Here is a 23,177-nt window from a genome sequence, read left to right as displayed (position 1 = left end):
AATTCATCAAAATGCGACCTGCGTCTAGAAAATTCAGGCTCAAAATCTTCTTGCACGGCTTGTGCACATAAGGAGTTGGCTTTTCGGTCTTCTCTGTCACTTTCCTGGTATAATTAATTGAGAAGAATTCTGAGAAATTTTTCAAATATAAAAGAAACGGACCTAATAACATAGCTGTTGTCAATTCCTTTCTGGCAACTCAGTGTTGACTTCTGAAATGCTGACTGAATTGGGATCTTAAGTACTTCGAGAACATTTGTGTGTAGTAGGTGCACGGCAGCTTTTTCGAAAAAAAAAAAAAAGGTTTGTCCAATAGTGCAACAAGCTCTGGTTTCGGATAATGCAGTCCACTAGAACATTGTCCTCGTAGAAGAGCGTACTACATGGGGCTGCTTCTTTCGCTAGTTTCAAGAAGAATAGCGCAAACGTCAGACCCGAAGTTGATTAACTAAACGATATATCCAGCGACGTAAGGTAAACCGGAATATGTGACAGTGGAAAATGGGATGGTAGGAGATGCCTTCACTTCCTTCCGTGCCTTGATTTTGCTCTCAGATGAAACGTCCGTCTTGACATAGTCATGTGCCGCTAGCTGTTACGGCCCTCGCACTGGCATATGTCATTCCCTTCCGCACATTAACCTTAATTTCCCGAAGAGAGCCTCAACGGGTCGCTATATAAGGCTTGACATGAGTCTTCAGTGAGAGTGTCTTTCTTTCACGCTTTAGAAGTTTCTTGCATACTTTCGATATAGCAGGGGAACTCATTTGTAAGCCACTGCATCGAGTATCACCATCATTTATTGGCCTTTTTTTACCACTTAAAGCACAAGTGGTGTGATGAATATCAACCATTTTTTGTTTTCATATTAAGCATAATATCATGCAAAAAGTTCATTGAAACAATGTTTATTTGCAAAATTAAAATAATGTTTATAATACCACACATTGCCAAGTATATGAATTGCAATAACATTTAAAACTCAACCCTACAACGTTTACTTTGACTGTTATACTAACACTTTATATCATGCAAGCATTTTGCAATTTACATTACATTTTTATGAAATTATTTTCATCTTCGGTGCTACATGAATGGTTTCGCATCTAGCGCTGAAAGACGGTTTTGCTGTTGCAGACGAGTTGCTGTCATGTTAGCCTTGAAGAAGCTTCGATGTGATCACTGCTCATTCAGTTTTCGTTTTGTTCCCATTCGTGTACAGGCTTGGGAAAAATTCGGATTAAAATGAACCAAAGTAGCTACCATGCCGCAATGTATGCCATGCTTGTCGAACGTTTGCTGAACGACAGTGTTTTTTATATCCGTTCACGTGTGGTACGTTGACGACATGCCGCTGCAGCATCTACCTTCTGTGCTCTTTAATTTCGGGGCTGCACTCACCACGAAACTCGCGAGCGACAACACGAAACCAGGCAAAAACCACCCGCCGCCGCTGAAGCAGACGCGGAGCGAACAGTGAGCAGGTCGCGCCCCTTGCGGTGGCGGAGAGCGTAGCTCAAGGAGAAAAGTTCCCATTGTTCCCGCAGCGATTGAGAAGGCCGTAAGAAAGAGCGCGCGCCCTCTCCCTCGAGATCGGCCGTGGTCTGTCATACTGAGGTAACACCCCGGCAACCTGCCTTGCTTCTCAGCTGCTTTTGCAGTGTGACAAGTTGTTTGAAAACACGTGTCTTGGGTTCCCGCAGTTTGAATCTGGCTTTAGACTTGTTAGTATGGCAACTCAGTGTGTGGCAGATGAAAGCGGCTTCAAACCGCGGTGTTATGAAAATCTGTCTATGGCATTGGATGAAGGGCCGCCTGTCAGGGATGCATCTGCCGCTTCTCTCACGCGTTCCTCCTTATTCTGTGCTGCTGCCGAGATAACATACCTGTGAGTACGTATACAACAGTTCACTGAGTGACTGTACCCCTATTTCTGCAGCGATGCTGTACCCGGAGTTCCAGTACCGGCCTCCTCCCCCGTCGTACCAGGCGTCGATGCAGGAGTACCGGCTGCGGCTGCTGCTTCTGGACCGGCAGGGTGGGCCTCCGGCGTTGCCCACCCCAGTGGCCCTGGCTGCCGCGCACCACCACCACCATCACCACCACCATGCGGTGGTGCCCGCCGCGGTGCACCACGCGGCCGCCGCCATCGCCGCAGCGCAGCCCCCTCCGCCTCCTCCGCCCGTGGGAGGTGTAGTGACGACGCAGCCGGCGGCCATGTTGTCGCCCGTGTCTCCGCCGCCCACCTACCGATCCGGAGTGCACGCCAGGTGAGCAGTCGATGGATCGATTAATTGCTCTATTAATTCGTGAAGCTATCACAACATCCATCACCTCAAAGTTTATTTCCCATTTAAAGCTACTGATGGAGGAATCGTAGAAAAAAGCTGCCCTTGGGCAGCTTGACGAGTCCTTGAATGAATCAATCAGTCATTTGATAGACCTATCTGATTCAGTCCTTAATTAATTCTTTGATAAACTTCTTAATTCTTAATAAACTTTGATCAATGAATCGATCAATATGTTCATCGCCCTGTCCATGAATCACTCAATAGACCAATCATTTAGTTATTAGGCCGGTCACTATATCACTCAGCCAATCCAGAAACCACTCAATCAATCACACATAGTCACCCATCATCACCACCACCACCACCACCATCATCATCATCATCATCAGTCTGACTATACCCTCTGCAGGGCGAAGGCCTCTCTCATATTTCTCCAATTAACCCGATTCTGCCAATTAACAGTCACCCAATCAAGGAAGGGTAAATAAATAAAAAAAAATCAGTGTATGTAGGACATTCGCAGGCTTCTTTGCTTGGTGGGCTTTCGTGCTGCCACACCAATACAGTGGCAGCGAATTGTATGAGTAAAAATCCATATGCTGCGACCGGCCCAATCAGAGGAAAAGACAACCATCGAAGTCCATTGGATCATAAAAGCAGCTTCGGTGGCCCTGCCAGAAAATGAATGTCGTCCGTTTCTCCAGCGTGCACGTGCGAGCATTAAAAGCTGTCTTTCGACAGCAGGACACTCCCTCTTGGCGCTTGCCAGCAACATAAGTGATTACGCCATTTTGAATGAAAAAAAAAAAAAAAGAAAGTCAAATACTGCGAAAGCTGCAAGCACCACAAATTTGCACACAGAAACGCCGGTACCAGACTTCCTGCCCTGTTTACGCTTCTTTCCTGTAATCTAACTTCGGACCTCCGCGTTCACACATAATTGGCTACTACCACGGCATAAATCCTAAGAAGCAATTTCAGTTGAGACCACAAGACACGAGAATACGCAACTTATTAGAGGTGCCCGGCGTCATTGTTGGTTTTCATGGAGCAATAACTTTAGAAATATAGGCTGGAGCTGGTACCATGCTAGAAAGCAATACGAGAAAGGGCGGAGAGTGAGCGAATACATTTCAACTGTGATAAGAAAACTGAAAAGAAGAAACAGCCCCCCCCCCCCACACACACACACACACACACACGCATCCTCCGGAAATATACTTCCGGCGTCACTGATTGCACACATCTGGTGCCCTGTTGTTGGTTAGTGACGGGTACAAATGTGGATGGGGAGGAAGGAAATGTCCTCGGTTAGTCGACCTCTGTCCAGCGATCTTTTTTGCGATCTCAAAGTGTTAATTGAAACCACCTATGCTTTGTCTGTCTCTCCCTGCCTCCGAAACTGCCCATAGTGATTAACGAAACAATTTCGCGCTTGTGAAGGTGAAGGTTCAATGCACCCTAGCTTGTGACATGCGCATGCTAGACTCGTGTATGTGTGCGGGGAATCTTGTCTGGGGGGTTGAAATTGGCACTTCTGCAAATACTTTCGGGTGCCACCCATACCTATTGAAGCCAGGGCAGATAATGATGATGATGACCTCAGACAAAATGGCACATACCCACGGCGGGGGATTGACCAGGGTGCATTGCAGATTGTAAATATATATGTTCAAGGACTGGACTATTCAGATAAATATGGATGTTTAACTAGAATTTGGAAAAAAATAAAAAAGAAAAGAAAGGTAATGAAATCATACCTAGCATAGGAATCTACCTGTTGAAATTATGTAATCATGAATAGCATCGCAAACTGGTTTTAAGGCATATCCAGTTATCCTCTCCTTCGGGACGAGCGTCAAGAGATATGCCTTAAAACCTGGGCAGATCTCCTTTACACTCGCTCATTTTTCTAGCTTCGTCTTTCTCGTCGTCTTCCAGCTGTCGAAATCTCGCATACTCGCGGTGAGCTATTGTGAAAGTTTGTCTGCCGGTGGCAAAGGGAAAAGTGAGTTGCGCGCTTATCGATACATGAAGTACTGCAGGAATTTCCGTCAGCAAAGGAGTTCTTGAGTTCTTACAATGAGGGCCTTTTAGCTGGATATTGATCGTGCTTCAGCGAATTGCATTTCGGACTTTCCATCCCACCCCCGTTTCGGTGCTGAAAATACGTTCGCGAAGAAACAGCGACCTCTATTCGGGACTGGGCGTTCGGAAAACCTGACGTGACCGCCGCCTGTGTGGAAGCTGACAGGGCGTCGTCACACACCCCGCTGCGCTGTCATCCGGACAACTCATCTCGTTGGCCCCTTCTTCCTCGCCGAATCCGCGCACGAGAACAGGGAGAGAGGGTCGTTGAGGGAGAGGTTTTTCAATATGGTCGCGACGGCGCAGTTTCTGAGCGCGTTTCTTTCCTTCCTTTTCTCGTCCATGACAGTTTGGTTGAGAGTGCTGGGAAATCTTGAGTTCTCGCCAAATGGTTTGTGTGGTCGTCGGCGATACCTTTGGCAACTGCTGGCTGCAAGGGACAGCACAACGCTCGCGTATTACAGCTGTCCAGCCGTCGTCAGCGGTTATACGGGCCGCCATCTTCGTCGCCTAGGCGCTTGCACGTTTTGTTTGCGGTGGAAGGTCGTGACGTGGATGTACAACCATTAGTGCACGCAGTGACAGTCTGGCTGAAAGCTGCATTGTTCGGCAAAATAAGGTAAATGCTATCTAAAAGTGATAGTGGTAAAATAAGGCAAATGTTCTCTAAAAGTGATAGTCCGTGAAAACATCAGCCCGATTTGATTTTGTAAAATGGGGAAACTTCTAGATACGTCAGCCGGGACATGTGCGGTAGCCTGACGCTATTGCGACCGACGTTTCTTGATTGTTCTGTCATCGTGGACTGCAACTGGAGCCGTCTTGAAGAAGCGCCCCCTGGGCGTCGACTAGGCCGCCCCACTTGTCTCGGGTAGCAAGCGGCTCCAGCGGTTTTTCAAAGAGGCGGCGCTGAAACCGGAAGAACTCGTCGTGATCGGGTTTCTGCGCCGAAAAGCGATAGCCGCGCGTGTGCCATCGAACGGGAGCTTCCGCTGGGAGGAGGAGCAGCGTCGTTCGCGTCGTCGTCACGCGTGCCCGTTTCTCTCCAATCTCCTTCCGTTTATCTTTGCGCCAGGAATTTCGTCTTTCGCTGTCCCTTGAAAGCGAGAGTGCTGCGTGTTTGGGTCGTTCGGACGCTGGCTGCTCTATAGCTGTCCGTTTTCCTCTCGGCGCCTGCTTTCTCATTTCACGTTTTTTCGTTTCACGATGACCGGCGGCCGCGCATCTCGAGCGCTGCTTTCTGGCGGTCGTGCGCTCCTAATGGCTCTTCTCCGGAGACACGCTGGCCCGGTTGTGTCGTCGCATGGCGGCGCACGATTCCCTCGGCATGTTGCGCGGCTCCTAATTGTTCGGGAAATGCGCCGCCGCCGCCGCGTTGAACATTGAGAAACGGGGATTCGAGTTTGCGTCGACCGCCCCTCATCTCTTTCGCGTCGGCTTCTAAGCGGGCGCAGGAAAACGCGACGCCACTTTCGTTTGTTGCGCCGCGTTTGGGGACTCCGCGCATTCCGGGCCAAGTCCCGAACCGGCAGCAGCGGCGTGTTTGAGAAACACGTCTCGCTTTCGAGCGTTTCGGCGACGCCTGGGCAGGAAGCTTTCTTCTGGATAGACTGCGCTGCCTTCAATGTAGTACTATGTCGTGACTGCAAATGCTTTGAGTCTCTCCCTAAATGGCGGCGCCGGTATTCATGCTGCTGAGGAAATAGATGTGTGCGGTGAGAGGTCACTGTGTGCGGTCGTCGAAGTCGCGGCTTCGCACCTGAGTTCGGGGAAAAGCCTTCGAAGATTTTGACGAAACTTTGCAACCTAAACGGAGAGCGCTCTTAAATACCACGGGCCTGCTCGTCATAATTCTCCGTTCCTCGTTCTGGATCCTTGGTCGGGGGCATGATGTTGACAAGCACGGGAAACGCCTTTCTTTTATCCTGCGTGCCTTTCTGTTGGCTTCACGCTTGCGTGGAGCTCAGCTGCAGCCGTAGGTTGCCTTGACACCCTTTTTGTTCAGTTTCTTTTTTCTCTTATTTCCGCCATTTGCATCGTTGAGAGACGCTGTGGCCCCATGTCCGCGGACGTCCTTTTCACCAGCGGGCACTTCGAAAAAGGAGAAGAGGAAGGAAGAAAAAGAAACCCGCAGCTACACTTGACGGTTGTATACGAAAGCCAACGAAGCACCCATGCGTCATCTTACGGCACAGCGGAACCCGACGGGCTCTCAGCGTAACTTTTATTCTTTTCTCTCGCTATATCATAGCTGGGAAGCGCGCACCTCTCGCTGTAGCGAACTCAACGACGTGCATGCGTACAACTCTCTCTCGTAATCCCCGCTCATTGTGTGCTGTCGGCGCCATTCCTTTTGTTTGCGCCTTCCGCTCGAGCCTAAGCGCCAGCTGAGGCTATGGGAGTCGGCCGCTCCTTGACACACTCTGCGGTGATCTTCGCGTCGTTTCGCGGCCCATATTCGTCCCATTGTGCGGGTCTCCGCAACATGGCTGTTAGCCCTGGGCGTACTGCGACGACACCCGGTGTCTCTTTTGCGGCGTCAGTACGAACAGTGAACAGGAGCTATCCCGGATGCGTGGGAAAGCATAAGTGAGGTTGCAGCTCAGAGGAATCAATGAGTCAGCTACGCTCGTGCATTTTCTCCTTTCTGGCCTTCTTTTAAATGCGAACTGGTGCAGAGCATTTTAGTTTGGTGGATTGAGTGCCGAAGTGCTCATTACTTATTCTGACTGCACGTATGAACGTACCTATAAATGATGCGTTCGTGCAGTCGACCAAGTAATCGCTGTCACCAGCCTGACTACAACCTCTGCCGGACAAAGGCTTCTCCCATATGTATCCTTCCAATCAATACGGTCTCCTACCAGCTGCATCCACCTGACCCCCGCATATTTAATCTCATTCTAAGACCCGACTATCTGCCACCCCATGTTACCAACCTCCCTCTTACTTGGGGTGCAGTCTGTGGCCCTTCGCGGCAATCGGCAATCGCGGCCTTCGCCTTACCACGTGGCGTTACATGCCGTGCACATGCCTATTTCTTCTTCTCGGTTTTGACTGGGATGCAACTCACGTTTTAAAACTCCTGTGTAGAAAAATTTCAGCGCACTTTTTAGACGCCGCTGGTCGGGGCTGACCCCTACCGCACGGCATGCCGTACCTCACTGTCAGTTCAAATCAATTAACTTATTTTCAACTAAAGGTTGAAGGCTTCCAGGCGAAAAAACTTTACTGACAGCTTGAGAAGGGCTAAGGGCCCGTATATAGAAGGCAGCGGTTGTCAGAATATTATTTTTATGCAAACTCGCATTTGCAGACAAAAATTTAATCAACGCCGGAATCCATGTGAACAAAACAGTTGTTCGTCAAAATTTCACGTAATTTCCTTCTCTCTTCGGTCACAACGAAGGCTGCAAAACATGGCAGCCTTCAGGGCGGATTATATGCATGGCAGTGTGAACATGAACACGTTTGTTGTAAATATTGTAATGGGTTACACAATATTGTCGCTATTCCTTTTATTGAAGATATCAAGATAAATTTCCTTCTTTTAATAATCATGCAAAAGAAACAAAGGATGTTATCGTAGGGGTGGACACAGTTAATCGGTACACCGGCAATGCAGAGTTAAGCCACCTGCAACAGCTGATGATGCGATCGTCGCTTTTATTCATGTGCGAAACTTTTTAAAAACGCTTGCAGCGTATTGTGAGCGAAAAGAAGTGTGCACTGAGCAAAATTTGATATAATATTTTCTCCCACTGTTTGACCGCGTAAGAACAGAGCGGGAGGAAGTGGTGAAGGGTGGCTGATCCTGGCCCTGATGGGGCTGGGAGAGGTAGGTCACCGCCGCTTGCGGCGGGGGCTTGCCTGCCACCGAATTTTATCTGTTGTAGGCCGTCATTGCACCCGCTACCGTTTCGGTGGTGGACGACGGCTGTGGCGGCGCGCCTCTTTCTCTCCCCCTTCTTTTTCCTTTCTTCTCTATTTTCTCTTCTTTCTGCACGAGGCAGCGGAGGTGGCTCAGCTACAGAGGCAGTAGCATGCCCGTGCATTTTCTTTTCCTTCTTCCTACAACCACAACAACAAGAACGCATGAGCAACGCTTTTATTTGCTGTCAATAGCTATTACTTTAGTGTTGCGCTTCTTCTATTACGTGGAGGGTACAGACCACGAGCATCCGCGTGTATGCCCGGCCGAAACTGAAAGGGCATCGCGGCTTACGTTGCTTCCTGACCACGGCCTTCGCCAACAGGTCTCGTCCGCGCCTGCGCGACGACGGCGACGACAACTTACGAAACGGCGAAGAATCCGCACGCGAGGACGTCGGTGTCGCCCGAAGTCATCACAGGGGCCGGCCGTTTCTTTGTCTCGCAATGTCCTCGGCCATGTCCCATAGCGCTCGACAGCGTTCTCTTCCTCCGATTCCTGAGCCCGCCACCGAGAACAATGGTCGGGAGCAGATCTTCACGAAGTCCGCTGTCGCTTCTGCGAAGGTCGCCACCGTCGCGTTCACTTTGTACGGAGAGACGTGTCCTCCGCTTGCGTGCCTCTTGTCATCCTGTTCATCGCCTTTTGTTCTTTTTCGGGTATGCAGTGGAAATCGAGGTCGCCCACGGAGTTTGGGGGAAATGACGGCACCGCACTGTGTTCCCCACCTCTCTCGTGGCGAGGCGATTGCCTCGGCGCTTTCGCAAAAGTCGCGGCGCTGGACGTTGCCACCGATTGCTGGACAGATACAGAAGCGCGGGAGGACGATGGAAGAGAATGAATGGAGAGACGATGGAAGGCAGTGTTCCGTCTTATACAATCCGCGTACCACTTGGGGTTCACTTTTAATCTGGTGCCACATCTAAAGTTCCACTTATAACTGTAGTTTAGGTCGAACCAGTATAGTCAATAGTCAGCCACGTGGAGACGTGGCAAGAAGCCATGGAGTTAACGGTGCTTCCGTCACCGACGTACTACACGCGTGTTGTTAGTATACCAAAGTTTTCAATTTCAGAACTGCCTCCTTTCGTGGCCGTCCGGCATCTCTGGACGCTTCAGTGCAAGCAAATGTTTTGCTGGAGAACGATGGTGGATGCCCTTATAAAAATGCTTTATATATCGACTCTCTATAAACATTTTATCAAGTCGATGCACATTCTTTAGAACTATTGCTTTTGTGTATAGTCTGTATGCAAAAGTCCGTACGCCTTTCGTCTACAGGGTTTAGTATACACTATTTGTTTGCTAAAGTCTATAAAATCCTTAGTTTCCTTTTCTTCATATAGGCAGCCTGTGACTGTGGCCGTCTTAAATTTGTGTATAGACAGCCAATATGCTGAAGTTTACGCCTGCTGTACGGTCATAAATCTATATCGGTCTATAAATCTTAATACACGTCTTTATGCAGACGGTAAAAAAACTGGCAAAAATATTGTGTCAGCGCAGGCGCAGTACATTGAGCACTTCCCCCTCTCTGCGCTTTTAACGGGCCGTAATACTTTTTATGCCTCGGTGCTTAGCCCGTGTTGGTCGCCACTTCGTGCGCCCTTGTGGGCACTGTTCAGAAACACGTGAAGAAAAACAAGCGTCACTCGTTCCTGACTGCTCCACTTTCCTGGCGCCCGTGTGCGTCGGACAGCACTTAGCGCGTCGGGCTTGACGCACCTGCGCTGTCTGTGGCCGACGGTGCGCGACCGGGCTTAGATGACGCTGTTGTTGAGTGCCATCAGCCGCTGCATTCGCCGATCGACGCGATCTGGAACGCGAGATCGGAACGGCATCGGTTCGGCCTGCTGACGGCCCCCGGAGCGTGACGCTCGATTGCGATGCGGCCGCATCCGTCTTGCTTGTTATCACGGTGTAAGAATAATTTATTGTTATACAGGCAGCCGTTTGGCGCCTGCAGTGAGAGTTTCTCGCTGTTTCGGGGGCGTCTGAGTACGGCATACTTCTGGGCTTTCCAGCGGTGCCAAAGAATGACCCGAGTGGTCGCCTACTGCCGCCGCACGTGGCTCTGGCCCCGTTGTCCCTCGGCAGCTCGGGGATGAGTTTCGACTCGTACCGTGTCAGTGGGGACAGCCCCTGCCGCAAAAACCCGTCTCGCCTTGTAAATGCTAGTCGAGGGCATTTTGTTTGGTTCCAGTTGGACAGAGCTGGCTTCCCTAGAATCGGAGGACGAGCGCCATTACATTCCGATGTCTCCTCTTTGTGCACGCTTTCGGCTTCGCGCTCTATTTCTCTCTCTCTCTCTCTCTCTCTCTCTGTTTCTTCTCCGCTCGTTGAGCCCTTCGTGCAGTCGTAGCCCACTGCGCGCACTGCGCGTGCTGCTTTCGGAAAAGTCAGCTTCGTGGCGCGCCATTGGGATAGTCGCAGAATGACGATGACGTCCAAAAGCGACCTCCGACGTGAACGGAGGGGGGGGGGTCTCTTTGGCGAGAGGAACGCTTACTCGCACTGGATAGTCTTGTGCGGATTTTTCAGTTCTATTTCTTTGTACGCGATCACCGTGACGCACGCAAAGCCCTCTTCCTGACATCGTTGAAGTGCAGCTGTTTCTTCTCGCTTGTCATCAGCCCTCGACAGAGTAGCTTCTATCCGAGCCATATTGCTTGTCGCACCATCTCAGCGATGGCAGGCGAAGCTTCCGATGCTTGCGGCTCGTCGCCGGTGGTCCTGGTGGTTCCAGGCCGGCGCTCGAGTGGAGCTCTTGCGAGGTGGCGCGAAAGGTCAAGGCAGCTCTCAAGGACGTCGCCGGAGAATAGAAAGGTGGTGTGCGAAGTCGCTCGAGGAACTCGCGTTGCCGCGCTTCCAAGTTAAGGGGTCAGCGTGGACGCTTGCTTTGGCGCCTGTTAATTGGCGCGTTTATAATCTCTTCTGGCGTACTACATGTGTCGGAGGGTCTGGTGCCCGCATCTCGGCGTGCATCCAGGAATGAGCCGCTCGCGTTCTCTTCTTTCTCACGTTCAGGCAATCCAAGGTATGCCTACCCTAAGATTACCCTGAACGATGCTCGGTGCGAGCTTTTAGTGAAATGACTCTCTCTTTTTGAATACGGCGAGGTGGCCCACTCTCCGAGGGACGTGGTGGTCGCGTGGCTCTAAAATAGTACCGCGCCGCTCTGCGTTTGTTTCTGCCTTGGCTCTGGACAGCCGAGGAAGATGTAGGGCGTGGGACTCTCGCGTTGTCTCACTTTTGCGCCTTTCTTTCTCCCCGCTTGTTGTCGCTGCCGCCTTCGAAGTGGTCAGAAAGAAGAACGCGGGGCCTGGCGATCTGATGCGGGACAGTGATGAGAGAGATTTTTCGGCCGCTGGGCGTTCCTCTCTGGCGAGGTGCTCGTTTGGCTCTGACGCCGGCGCATTGTTCTGGGACGAGTGGCCGGACAAAAGGCGCCCTTGGCTACCCCGTCCCGCCATCTCCCCCTCGTGGAGACTACATACTCTTCTGGGGCAGTGCGCAGCGAGCGCCGTGTCTTTACTTGCTCTTTACTACGCGTGCGAGATTGGGTGTGCGCGGGACCCTAATTTCGGCCTCCTTTGCGCCGCGAATTCTATTTTTGACGATCGCCGAGTGTTCCGCACCGTTTGCGTGAACTCGGATCGCCGCCCAAATGACCGCAGACGCCGTGTCGAGAGGAGAAAGGTGCGAAGGATGAAGTAATTGGTTGTTGCGAGGAAAAGGGAGTGAAAGAAGGGTACGCCGCAAATTGTTGTCTATAGTCTTCGCCACATTTTGCCGGAACGAGTGCGAGAGCACTTGAATAGTGCGAGGCTCGCGATTTGACTTTTTTTTTCTTTTCAGTCCCTGCGCTTCCTTCCGCAGTGAGAAGCAAAAAAAGTAGCGCCACTTCCGCGTGCTTATTTGGCATTAAAGTCTGTGGTAACTGCCACACAAAATTATTCAGCGACAGAAAGTAGTCCGCCGGGGTGGTGCAGTGGTAAGACTCCCGACTACTGTGCCGGAGTACCCGGGTTCAAACCCGACCTCGTCGGCTGCGTTTCGATGTAGGTGAAACGGAGTGGCGTCCGTGTGCTGTGCGATGTCAGTGCACGTTAAAGAACCCCAGGTGGTCGAAATTTCCGGAGTCCTCCACTACGGCGTTTCTCATAGCCTTAGTCGCTTTGAGACATTAAACCCCACAAACCAAACCAAACCAAACCAAACCATTAAAGATTCCATGCTGGACTGTAATCTAATCATGCGACCATGTTATAAACAGGAATTTCGATACATCTGGCTTGTTTGGTGTAGCACGCCAGACTGATCTCGTTTACTGTCTAGTGGACACTAATTTTGGCGCTGGGTACCATTGCCCCTAGTTAGTAAGGCATTTTTTTTTTATTATAAGTCGTATTCTGGTTTATAGTGTCGCCACTTGTGGCGCCCTTCTCCCTGCAAGTGTGCACGTCTACTGAGCATGGCCTTGCGCTATTTTCATTACAAAGAACAGTGGTCTACCGGTCTGTGACGGCTGTTCCAGCTCAGATGACGGCCATTTCCACTTTCACGGTAGCGCTGCTGCAGTGACTGTTTGCCGACGTAGCACGCCAGCCCTTTCGGTGGTTGTTGAATTTTGGCGGTGCAGATGTGATGAAGGAGCCGAGTCGGTTCGACACTGGACCGCCCTGAAAGCAGAAAGCCCTATAGAGTTTTGATATGTGGAAGGAGTTTCATGTCAAACATCGCGATGAAATGAGATATATCAATTTGCCTGGTTTTGTTAACATTTGGTGCTCTAGAAATACTCCTACAAATTATTATAGTACTTTGCGATAATCGGGGAATGTTAACTCTTTTGGGACCGTGGGAAAAAAAAGGCGTATATGAGGGGGCCGCGAGAAAATATATTAGCTGAAGTATTTTTAGTCCCGTCGCTACGGTGCAGTCCTTAGAGCGCTCGACTACTGTAGTGGCTGTTCCTGGCCCTACGGGGCTGGGACTGGTAGATCAACGACGCTTGCGGCGGGCGCAAGCCTGTCACCGAATTTTTATCTGTTGTAGGCCGTCATTTCACCCGCCACCGCTTAGGTGGTGGATGACGGCTGTTGCGACGCGCGTCTTTATCTCCTTCATCTTTTTTTCCCTCTCTACTTTCTCTCTTCTGTCCGCACGAGACAGCGGAGGTGGCTCAGCTACAGAGCCAGTAGCAGGCCCGTGCATTTTCTTTTCCTTCTTCCTACAGCCACAATAACAACAGCAACTGACATCGCACAGCACACGGACGCCTCTTCGTTTCGCCGCCTCCATGGAAACACAACCGCCGGCAGTCGGGATCAAAACCGGGAACTCCGTAGTCCGGCGTCTTGCCACTGTATATACGACCGCGGCGAGAAGCCGATAGCTGTTCTATTATCCTGCGGTTCGAGACTACACGTCTGGAGGCGTAAGCGGGTTCATATATATGGCAGCGAATAAAGTCATAGTTCGTAGGATCGCTCCGCTCCGCATTCACCGCTTTCCCCGTGTCCCGGAAAGCTCGCTAGTACGCTTGAGATTCGCTTGAGCGATGCATTGTACTGTGTAAGGGAGGTGCATCGTCTGTCGCTTCCGGCAACCGTGGTCGGCCACTCCGCCATTCATCGCGGCTTTCTATTCACAGCTGACGTCTACTGTGCGACATCTCTACTACGTTTTGTAGATATCACGCGGCGTTTCTCCGTTCGAGAGATTCTGCGCGGTGAAACAAGCTCGTGTTGTCGCGCTGCACTTACATGCCATTTTTGTCCGCTGACGGCCTGGAAGTAAACTTTGAAACGTAGTGAGCCAAGCGCCGACGTATACCTCGGGGGGCTCAAAGAAAGGAAGAGTTGGGCACCACAGCAGTGGCGCGAGTCGGCAGGCTCAATTTCGCTCGCTCATATTCCCATCTCTCTATTTGGCCGTGTTTTCTCTCTGGTTTCGCTCTGCCGGGGCCTGCGTCCTTTTCAGCCGTTTCCCCGGCAGAAAAGGCAAGAAGGGAAATCTGGGTCACGGCGCGACGCTTCTAAATTCGGTGCTTCTCCGCCCGGCCTGCTCCTTCGCGCATGCATCGTGTGATTACGTTCGCGATGCGGCGTCTCGGCGCTGGGTTGTCCGACGACTGCTGCGGGTGGGCGGGGACTCCCCCCATCCAGTTTCGCGTCTGCCTTTCCCTTTCCCGGGCTGGGACATTTAATTTTGTCTCATTTTATTTATTTTTAATTTTTTTTGTGTGTGTGTGTCAGTGCATTTTTTCGCTGGGACGATGCTGGTTGATGTCCTGGAGAACGGGGAAGGGAACTGGCTCATGGGCTTCACCGGACGCTATCTACAAGATGAAAGATTTACCGCTCAGCGGGACAGTCGACAGGTCTTGCTTGCGGCGAAAACTATTCGTCGAGTCTAACATACTGTATTGCACTTGCGTCTGCAGCTGTCAGTGTTCATCGCGGGGAAGCATGAGGCAGGCGCCACCTTTATTTGACTTTGTTAACTGTTCGGGAGCCTCATAAGTCTCCGTGGTGTTAATGTCGACATTTTCGCCCTACCATTTAGTCGACTAATTGCGTGCTTTTGCGTTTATCATCCCGGAATAGAGCCACACCGCGTATAGTGAGAAGGAGGTGCAGATAAGAACCATCGTTTTGAGCTTTTATATATATATATATATATATATATATATATATATATATATATATATATATATATATATATATATATATATATATATATATATATATATATATATATATATATATATATATGCCCGCTGGGGTGGCGCAGTGGTTACGGCGCTTGACTACTGTTCCCAAGGATGCGGGATCAAATCCCGGCCTCGGCGGCCACTTTTCTATGGAGGCGAAAAGCAAGGCGCCCATGTGCTGTGCGATGTCAGTGCAGGTTAAGAAGCCCAGGTGGTCGAAATCTCCGGAGTCCTCCACTACGACGTCTCTCATAGCCTGAGTCGCTTTGGAACGTTAAACCCCACAAAACCATATATAGGCTACATGCAAAGTTTAAGGGAGGCGTACCCCCTTTTCCGGTATGGCCGGAATTCACGAAAGGTAGCTCCACCTATTTTTGTTGCTGTTCTCGGCAAGGTTAGATTCTGCGGCTCACACTGACTGCCCGCACGTCTGGTTGTCACGAAACGCCGTAATGATATTGCTGAATGTAATTAAATAAGTTCTCTCCGCTGGCGTTGCGCCAGGGGAGGGATCTCGCGATCACCGGTGGAAATGGCATTGTAGCTCAGCTTCTCCGCGGTTAAGTTTACGTGAACACTGCCGATAGCGGAAACATTGGTTCCTTATTTTCCTTTTTCTGCCGTGTAAAAGCTCGGTTTCCAGTGGTAGCTGTCCCTGCACGACTAATGCGCGCTACCGTGCCGAGTGGGAGGCCAACTTCCCAATTTGTTGCCTACAGGTTCCAAAGCTCTGCTGTAGCGACACGCGCTGTGCGGCCTATAGTTTATTCATGAAGGCTTATGAACTGACTGCGCTTGCAATATTTCGTGAGTCGACTTCCCACGCAGCGAGATTTTCCGCGGGAGAAGTTTTTTTCGCGAATTTCGAGCGTGCATTCCGTGTCCTCTACGCAAAAGGGAAGCGTGCAAGGACTCTTCTGGAACTGTCGCAACAAAAGTTGCGCTTGGTTCGCTCTTTATTTATTTATTTTTTTTTTGGGGGGGGGGGGGTTATCTAGGGAGAAGCTTCAGCCACTTGGGGAAATGAAGAAGGGACGTCGTCGGCAACGGTTTGTGTGCGCTTCGGGTGGCTAATTATGCGTACGTAGTTTCTCTGGGCCCGTGTTATAATTCCCGTCGCCTGACGACCGCGACGCTGAAGGCGTGGCTGTTGAGAACGAAGTTTAAAAATCAAATTCCCGCTTTTGTCTCCCGGGCGCACGGCGTGTAAATACCTCGGCACAGCGAACTTGTAATGGATTCTAGTGTAGCATGAACAGTGCAGGCGCTCCATTCTCGCATACGACCTTCGATGAGCCCCGATATGAGCGGCGACTGAGCGTACAGGTGCGCACTCTTGACTGATGTCCCCGTGCAGCCAGGGGCGCCACCTACAGTGTGTGGCCCATCTGCATGCGAGCCGCGATTACCTCATTTCTTCGGAGTTCGCAGAGCGTTGCGCAGCTTCTTCGGAGTGCATTCATTATGAATGCATGCCTGCTCTGCTGTCGCGCGCAGCCCCGGCGTCGGTCCATGCCGCAGCTATGGGTGTGCCCGCTTCGTTATTCTGCGGAGAAAATTGTGAAACAAGGGAGTTGTTCGGATAAATCTCTTTTAATTTAAATAGCATGCATTCGCGTTTATCCCCCCCCCCCCCCCCCCCCCCCTTCTTTCGTGCTTTTATCCTCTTCCGAGGGATTTCGGCCTGCTTTGCATCGTTGCATTCTTTATATCCTCCTGCACTGCGGTCTTCTTCGTTCCGTCCCTCTCTTGGTTTTCTTTCTGGCATACCGCTGTACCCTTTATTCCCTCATATCGCCTTCCCGAAATTTCTCCCGCTCCCAGTTGAGTCGGTATTTAACAGTACTCCTTCGTTTAGCGTGGTCGCTGATCCTCCCGCTTCACGTCCTTTCACTGCCTTTACCCGGGGCCCGGATTTCGTGCTGTCGCACTTACTTTTTATTCCGTCCCCGTGTCTCTGATTGTCGCCCACCCTTAGTCTTCTTTTTTTTTTTTTCTTTCCTTTTCGTACCCGAATTGGCCCCTGCTACCCCTTCGCCTTCGCAGCCGTTTTCTTCGCTCACTTCCGCAGTAATCGCTTCATTTATATTCTCGGAGGCGCGCCCCTTCAGTTTCTCCCCTTGGCATTCCCGCTTTTTGTACATCGTATAATATACGCGGCTCGGCTCCTTTTACTTTCGGTCGCCCTCCGCGTGCCCAGAATATAACTTTATATACGAGAGCTATCCATTGCGCAAGCTCCGCTCCACTTGGATGCCTCGTCCCCTTCTTTGTGTGGAGCGGCGTTGCCATGCATGCCCGAGCGGAGAGACCTGTGGGGAAAGAGAGGGGCCGGTTTCATGCGCTCTCTGCTGAGACCCTTTCCTGGAAACACGTGCACGTGCTGCCCCTGGATGTTCGCAAATGGACGCCGAAAAAAAAAAAAAAAGAAAATGCAGTTATCTATCTGCGCGCAGTGCATGTATACGTATAGTATATAGTGGTCTGGCCGACGGTCGAGCTCTCGAGGGACGCAGCCTCCTTTCCTTACTCGTCTTGATGTAGGGATTTTAAGCGCAAACAAATACAAGGACAAGAGAGGCGACATGCACACACATATACACGCACGCACACACACGCACACATTGCCCTTACTCTGCTCTTGCGAGTTGCTTCGGAAGGAGCGATTGAAAGCGGCTGCAGCTTTGGCTGGCTTCTACTGCAGTAGAGAGAGAGAGAGAGAGAGACCAAATCACTGATGCGCATGCGGTGTTGCAGACTGCACTTCTTCATGTGCGGTATAGAGCACGACACCGCAGTGAGCTATTCTAGCCGATCTGATCTGTTGGGACACTGCAGCATAGTCTCGGTGTGGCACTTTGTGGGTTAGTTTGCAGCTGCGGCGTGTGCCACCGCGGCGTTCGTCACCGCGTCCCTTCCACCGGTGCATGAGAGACGTTTGTGGAGAACCCTCATGTTGTGGAAAATTACCTGGCCCTCAACGTCATTTTTTCGGCCCTCCCTCGCCATCAGCCTCACGGTCAGCAGTTTTAACGTTCGAATAATTATTATTTTTCGATATGTAGTACCTGAATTATTGACACCGACTAGGTACACTGGGCCGCGCCAACCCGCGTTCATCGTTTAGGCTTAGCATTCTGAATTTCTCGAGGCTAACAATGGATGCAAGCGATACGGAGCGTGCATTCAAGCTGTAGCCGATCACTATCGAGAACCGGGTCAGTGTGATGCTTGTCGCGGTGTCATCCTGCGCAAGGAATTGAAGCGTACATGACTGAAGAATAGAGCTGCGTAAATAGGACAAATTTTGGCGACACATATAGGGTAAGACATATAGGGTCCTAGAAAATCCTTGAGTATTCACTCTGAAACAACGTTTTAAAAAGAGCAGTAGGTCACCGCGACCTTCTTCTGCGGACGAAAAAGAGCGAAGCTTTCACACTGTGCATGATCAAATCTACAGGAAGCCTCGGCGTGCCAAGTTTCACATACCATAACACCAGTAAACTCGATATCCACGGAATCAAGCGAAACTTCAAAGTGACGGTGCTTATTTTCCATCGAACAGGAGTTGAGTTGAAGTGAAACCAATGTGCCTCGTCGTTTCTGGCTCGGGAAGTTGGTCTTCACTGGCATGGATTTGCGCGGTTCTGCGTACGTACCGTACGTGATTAACTGGTCAAAGAGGTGCAGCTACGATGCCACATTGCTGCTGGTCATGCTATTTAGGTCGCTCAGGGATGTGATTAAAACATGGAGGTGAAAAAAAATTAAAAAAAAAAAAAAACCAAGGAGAGAGCGTGACGTCACGCGGCCAACCTTCGCAAGCCAAGCGCCGAGGAAGCCGTTCCCTCCCCCATTTTTTGCTCTCCGAATCAGTCCCTATGTTTTGATGTCGGTATGTTTTAGTGCGCGCGTCTGCCCTGGTGTAGCCCTGGTGCGGGCGCGTGGCTGTCTGCTGTAGCGAGCATGGGACCACGCCGATTCGCCGGTGCTGCGCTCTCGGCGGACCCCGCACGGCGCCGATTCGCGCATGCGCGCAGCGATGGTAGATATCACCGCACGCTATCACGTGGTCTGATCACGTGGGTACCGACTCGCTCCTCTTTATTTTTATCTTTTTTTTATGACCAGGCTTCACGGGTATTGCCGCGTGCTGCCTCCTCAGTTTTTCTTTTTTTTTTTCTCTATGGATTCGAACCACAGAAGAGCCACCTCCTTTGCGCGCTGTACTGTCTTTCCACCACGCTATACTTATCCCATTCAACTCCCTTTTTTTTGTTGTTGTTACAATAGCGAGTCATTGCTTGTTGTAGAGGGCGGGTAGGATTGGCTTGGTTTGTGGTGTTTAGCGTCTCGGGCTATGAGGGACACAGTAATAGAGGACCTTGGAAATTTCGACCGCCCGAGGTTATTTAGCAAAGTTCACACAATACGTAACTTGAGCATCGCCTTCATCTAAACGTGGCCGGGATCGAACCCACGTCTTCGTGATCAGCAGTCGAACTCCTGAATCACTGAGCCACCGCGGCGGAGCTGGAAGAAGAAATAGGTGCCGTTCTGAGGGGTTACTGGCGGCCGGCTGCCACGATAAGCGGGGGCGTCAGACGTTATACGCCCTGCTAAAGGTCCCTAATTTCGAATGCCTCGGGGTCTGCGACTGTCGCTGACACCGCGTAGCAAACGGACGTCTTTTTCAGTTCGTCTCTATGGAAACCCTGCGGCAGCCGCTACTGGCATTTGGTTCGCCTTCGTGCTCCTCCTCACCACCGAGCGCCGTAAGCATCGAGGAGAAAAAGAACTGTTCATCTTTGAAAGGTGCGCGCGTTGCGCCTGTTACGCGTAGGTGATGCTGTCTTAAACAACTGCGCACCACTCGCCTTGGTTAGTTTTGTTTCGTTCCGTTCAAGAGTTTCTGCTTCGGAGCTCTTCTGACTCAGAAGGAGAATAGAGCGCACCTTTTTTGCGAGTTTTGTTACTTTAGGAACTGAACGCAAGAAGGAAAAGAAAGAAAGAAGGAAAGGAAGAAAGAAAGAAGAAAGAGAAAGAAATAAGGAAAAGAAATGAAGAAAGAAAGAAAGAAAGAAAGAAAGAAAGAAAGAAAGAAAGAAAGAAAGAAAGAAAGAAAGAAAGAAAGAAATGAAAAGAGCGGGATTGTTGCGGTTCTCCATTTTTTCACTGGCGCAGTGCATGTTCACCTCCGGCCAGGGAAGAAGAAAAAGGATTTCAGCGTGTGCTTTCAACGGAGACGAGGAAAGTTGAAACGAACAGAGAAGACGTGCATTGAGCAACCTCTCCCGGCTTCTCTAACTACGCACAATGGGCGGCGCTGGGTTCAGGCCGACAGGCAAATGAGACGGATGGCGAAAAAGAGAGAAATGGAAGGAAAATGGAAGAAATAACGAGTCCGCTTTTTCTCTGCTCGTGCAGAAGCGGCTCAAAGTGTTCGGGAGTACAAGGGGAAAAGGGAGAGTGGTAGTCGGTCCTTGCGCGGGCTGAAGTGGGAATGAAAGGGATTCTACAACCGTTCTCGCTTTTTCCTGCGCAGTGCTACCACTGCGAGGTTACCTCATGATGAAAATTGGGGAGGCGGAGTGCCGACTACGCCGCCACGGTCTGGCCGAGATGAGAACGGTTTCTGAAAAGGAAGCCTAGGGGGCTCGGAGGGAAGTCTGTTTCCCGAGATTGGGGAAGAAAAGGGGAAAGAAAGGGGGCATTTCTCCTCACCTTCCTCGCGTTGCTGTGGCGTCGCCCCCTTTTGAGGAAAGCGCTGCATGGAGCGCACCATTTTTTTCTTTTTGGCTCTTTCCGGTTTTGCTGGGTTTACTTAAATTTGTTCAACGAATTGCAGGCGAGGAAAAAAAGAGAAAGCTTGCAGTCTTTCTGTCGCCCTGCGCAGCCCGAAGCAGCTGCGGCCGACCAGAGTAATCATCTGGACGCGCGGCAAGATTTCGAGGGGGAAAAAGGGTCCCGTAAAAGACGTTTGTGATCTGCAACATAGGAAACGGACGTGTTAATAGAGGTGCGAGCGTAGGACATAGCAGGGAGTTAATTTCCAGTCGGCCGCTCTTTCAGAGATGGTTTTCGTGTCGGGAACAGCCGCTCACTGCAGGTCGGGTGTGGTCGCCCTCATTTAACCGCCACAGCTCAACCCTTCGGAGGATCCTCTGGCGATGCCGTCCCCGCGACTGTCCCGGAGTCAATTACTAGTTTATTCTGCAGTTGGTTCGGTTTGGCTTTTGGTGACTGAGATGACGAGGAAACGGGCAGCGTTCGCACTCCATTTGGGCAAGCTTTTCGAGTGAGAACGCTGCTCGGATTGGCCTTGCGGCGGCCTCTTTGGGTGTATTTGTTCTGCATGCGCTTGCTTCTGCATGAGAGGTAAAAAAAAAAAAAAAAAAAAAAACGGCGGATGCTTAAACTTGGGTTTTAAGAATTCAGCGCGGCAGAGTTTAGACCCCAATGCTTTGAAGACGATGGATGGATGTATAAGGCTTTGAATCGGGCGGCGGCTCGTGCCATCTGTTGCGGCAGCATCAAAGCGGAAATGTTCTTTGCTACTCGCTTATCTATTACTTCCGTAATTAGTTTCTTTCTAATGACGCACCTAATCATTAGCCGACAGTCATGAGAGAATGCATCCATTAGTCCACCTTTATTCGGAGAGAAGCAATGCGGTTCTGTGGCGGAGTGGTTGCGTGGTCGCCTCGCACTGCGAAGAAACTTTGTTTCTTTGCTTTAATCTAATCTTCGCATTACAACCACAACGCCGACACCGGCTTTTCTTCGACACGCGGCCCTATTACGCTATCTCGTTAAAATGCACCTAGTTAAGGATATCAGAGGGAAATAGGAAAACACCAGTAGTGCTCGGTAGTGGACGTTGGAAAGGCTTCCGTAAAGTGTGCACTGTCGTGGTCAGTTCGTGCAGTGGAGGATAAGACGCGGAGCGCTTTATCAGGCCCTCCCCGCACGAGCTGTGAACGGTCTCTGGCACACAGGGTGCTGTCCTGCGTGCCCTTTTTTTACGTACATTTTGCCATATTGTTTTAACGGTCGCAGTGAATAACCTGCCACTTCCGAATGGTTTTAACACCCGCAGTGAATAACCGTATAACCCCGCCACTTCCGAGTAACTGTGGGCCTCAAATGTTTCTTCCACAATCACCTCTTGACGCTGACGCGTTGCCCGGCCCTCGGAATGCAGGCGTCCGGAAGCCGCGGTTGCCAATTACAGCGCCCGAGCGGCGCAGCCCTCACTTCGCCTCAGGCCCCGATGAGCCCAAGGCAAAGCAGCGGATGTTGCGAGGCTGCCCGAGTGTGAGTCACTCGGACTTTCGTCTCGCGCAGCCCTGAACGCGGTTGCGGACGGAGAAAGTGAAAGCGCGCGGGCACCCTTTGTTTGGCACCCCTACTGCTACTGTTGGCACCAACGAACACTCCAAGGGGCGCGTGAAGACGAGAAAGAACACACACACTCGGGAAGCATAACACCAAGGACGAAACGAGTAGCCGGGGTGGTGCAGTGGTAAGACGCCCGACTACTGTGCCGGAGTACCCGGGTTCGAACCCGGCCTCGGCGGCTGCGTTTCGATGGAGGCGAAACGGAGTGGCGTCCGTGTGCTGTGCGATGTCAGTGCACGTTAGAGATCCCCAGGTGGTCGAAATTACTCCGGAGTCCTCCACTACGGCGTCTCTCATATATAGCTTGAGTCGCTTTGGGGCGTTAAACTCCACAAACCAAACCAAACGAAACAAGTAGCGCCACCCACTGTATTCGTCGTGCTGCTTCTTATCTGCACTCTGAAATCCAGGCTGCGAAACATTTCGCGGGCCTGACAGGTATCGAATTTTGCACAATTCACCAAATACAAAACCTGGATCCGGTGTGCGTCGGCAGCAGTCCCGGCACTCGCGCATTTCATTGCTGGTTGTACATTAGAACTGTTGCGATTGACTTATTGCGGCGCTTATAGCAAACAGCCTTTGACGGGAACGTCATCGGCGGGTAAACGGGGCGTCGTACTCGCACTGGTACTGTGCATACACTGGAGCACTGCACGGGCGTTATTCTGAGGCCCGGGCTCGTATATCTCGAGGTGAAGCCCAGCCTTGGCCCGCCCGCGGCCCGGCGCGTGACCGTTCT

General features: G+C 51.0%; 1 protein-coding gene across 1 annotated transcript in view; it reads left to right on the top strand.

The window, feature by feature from the left end:
• The window catches only part of LOC146188491 (uncharacterized), a 206,447-nt gene that overhangs the window by 165,230 nt on the left and 18,040 nt on the right, over positions 1 to 23,177 (top strand). Inside the window, exon 4 of the mRNA XM_084603795.1 lies at positions 1,940 to 2,270. Coding sequence (XP_084459921.1) covers positions 1,940 to 2,270 — 331 coding nt within the window. The remainder of the gene's footprint in view (positions 1 to 1,939; positions 2,271 to 23,177) is intronic.

The sequence above is a fragment of the Amblyomma maculatum genome, chromosome 5, assembly GCF_055883805.1.
Source record: "Amblyomma maculatum isolate TAMU_Amacu chromosome 5, ASM5588380v1, whole genome shotgun sequence".
Lineage (NCBI taxonomy): Eukaryota > Metazoa > Arthropoda > Arachnida > Ixodida > Ixodidae > Amblyomma > Amblyomma maculatum.
The sequence above is the reverse complement of the archived record's forward strand: the minus strand, read 5'-3'. Positions and strand labels throughout refer to the sequence as shown.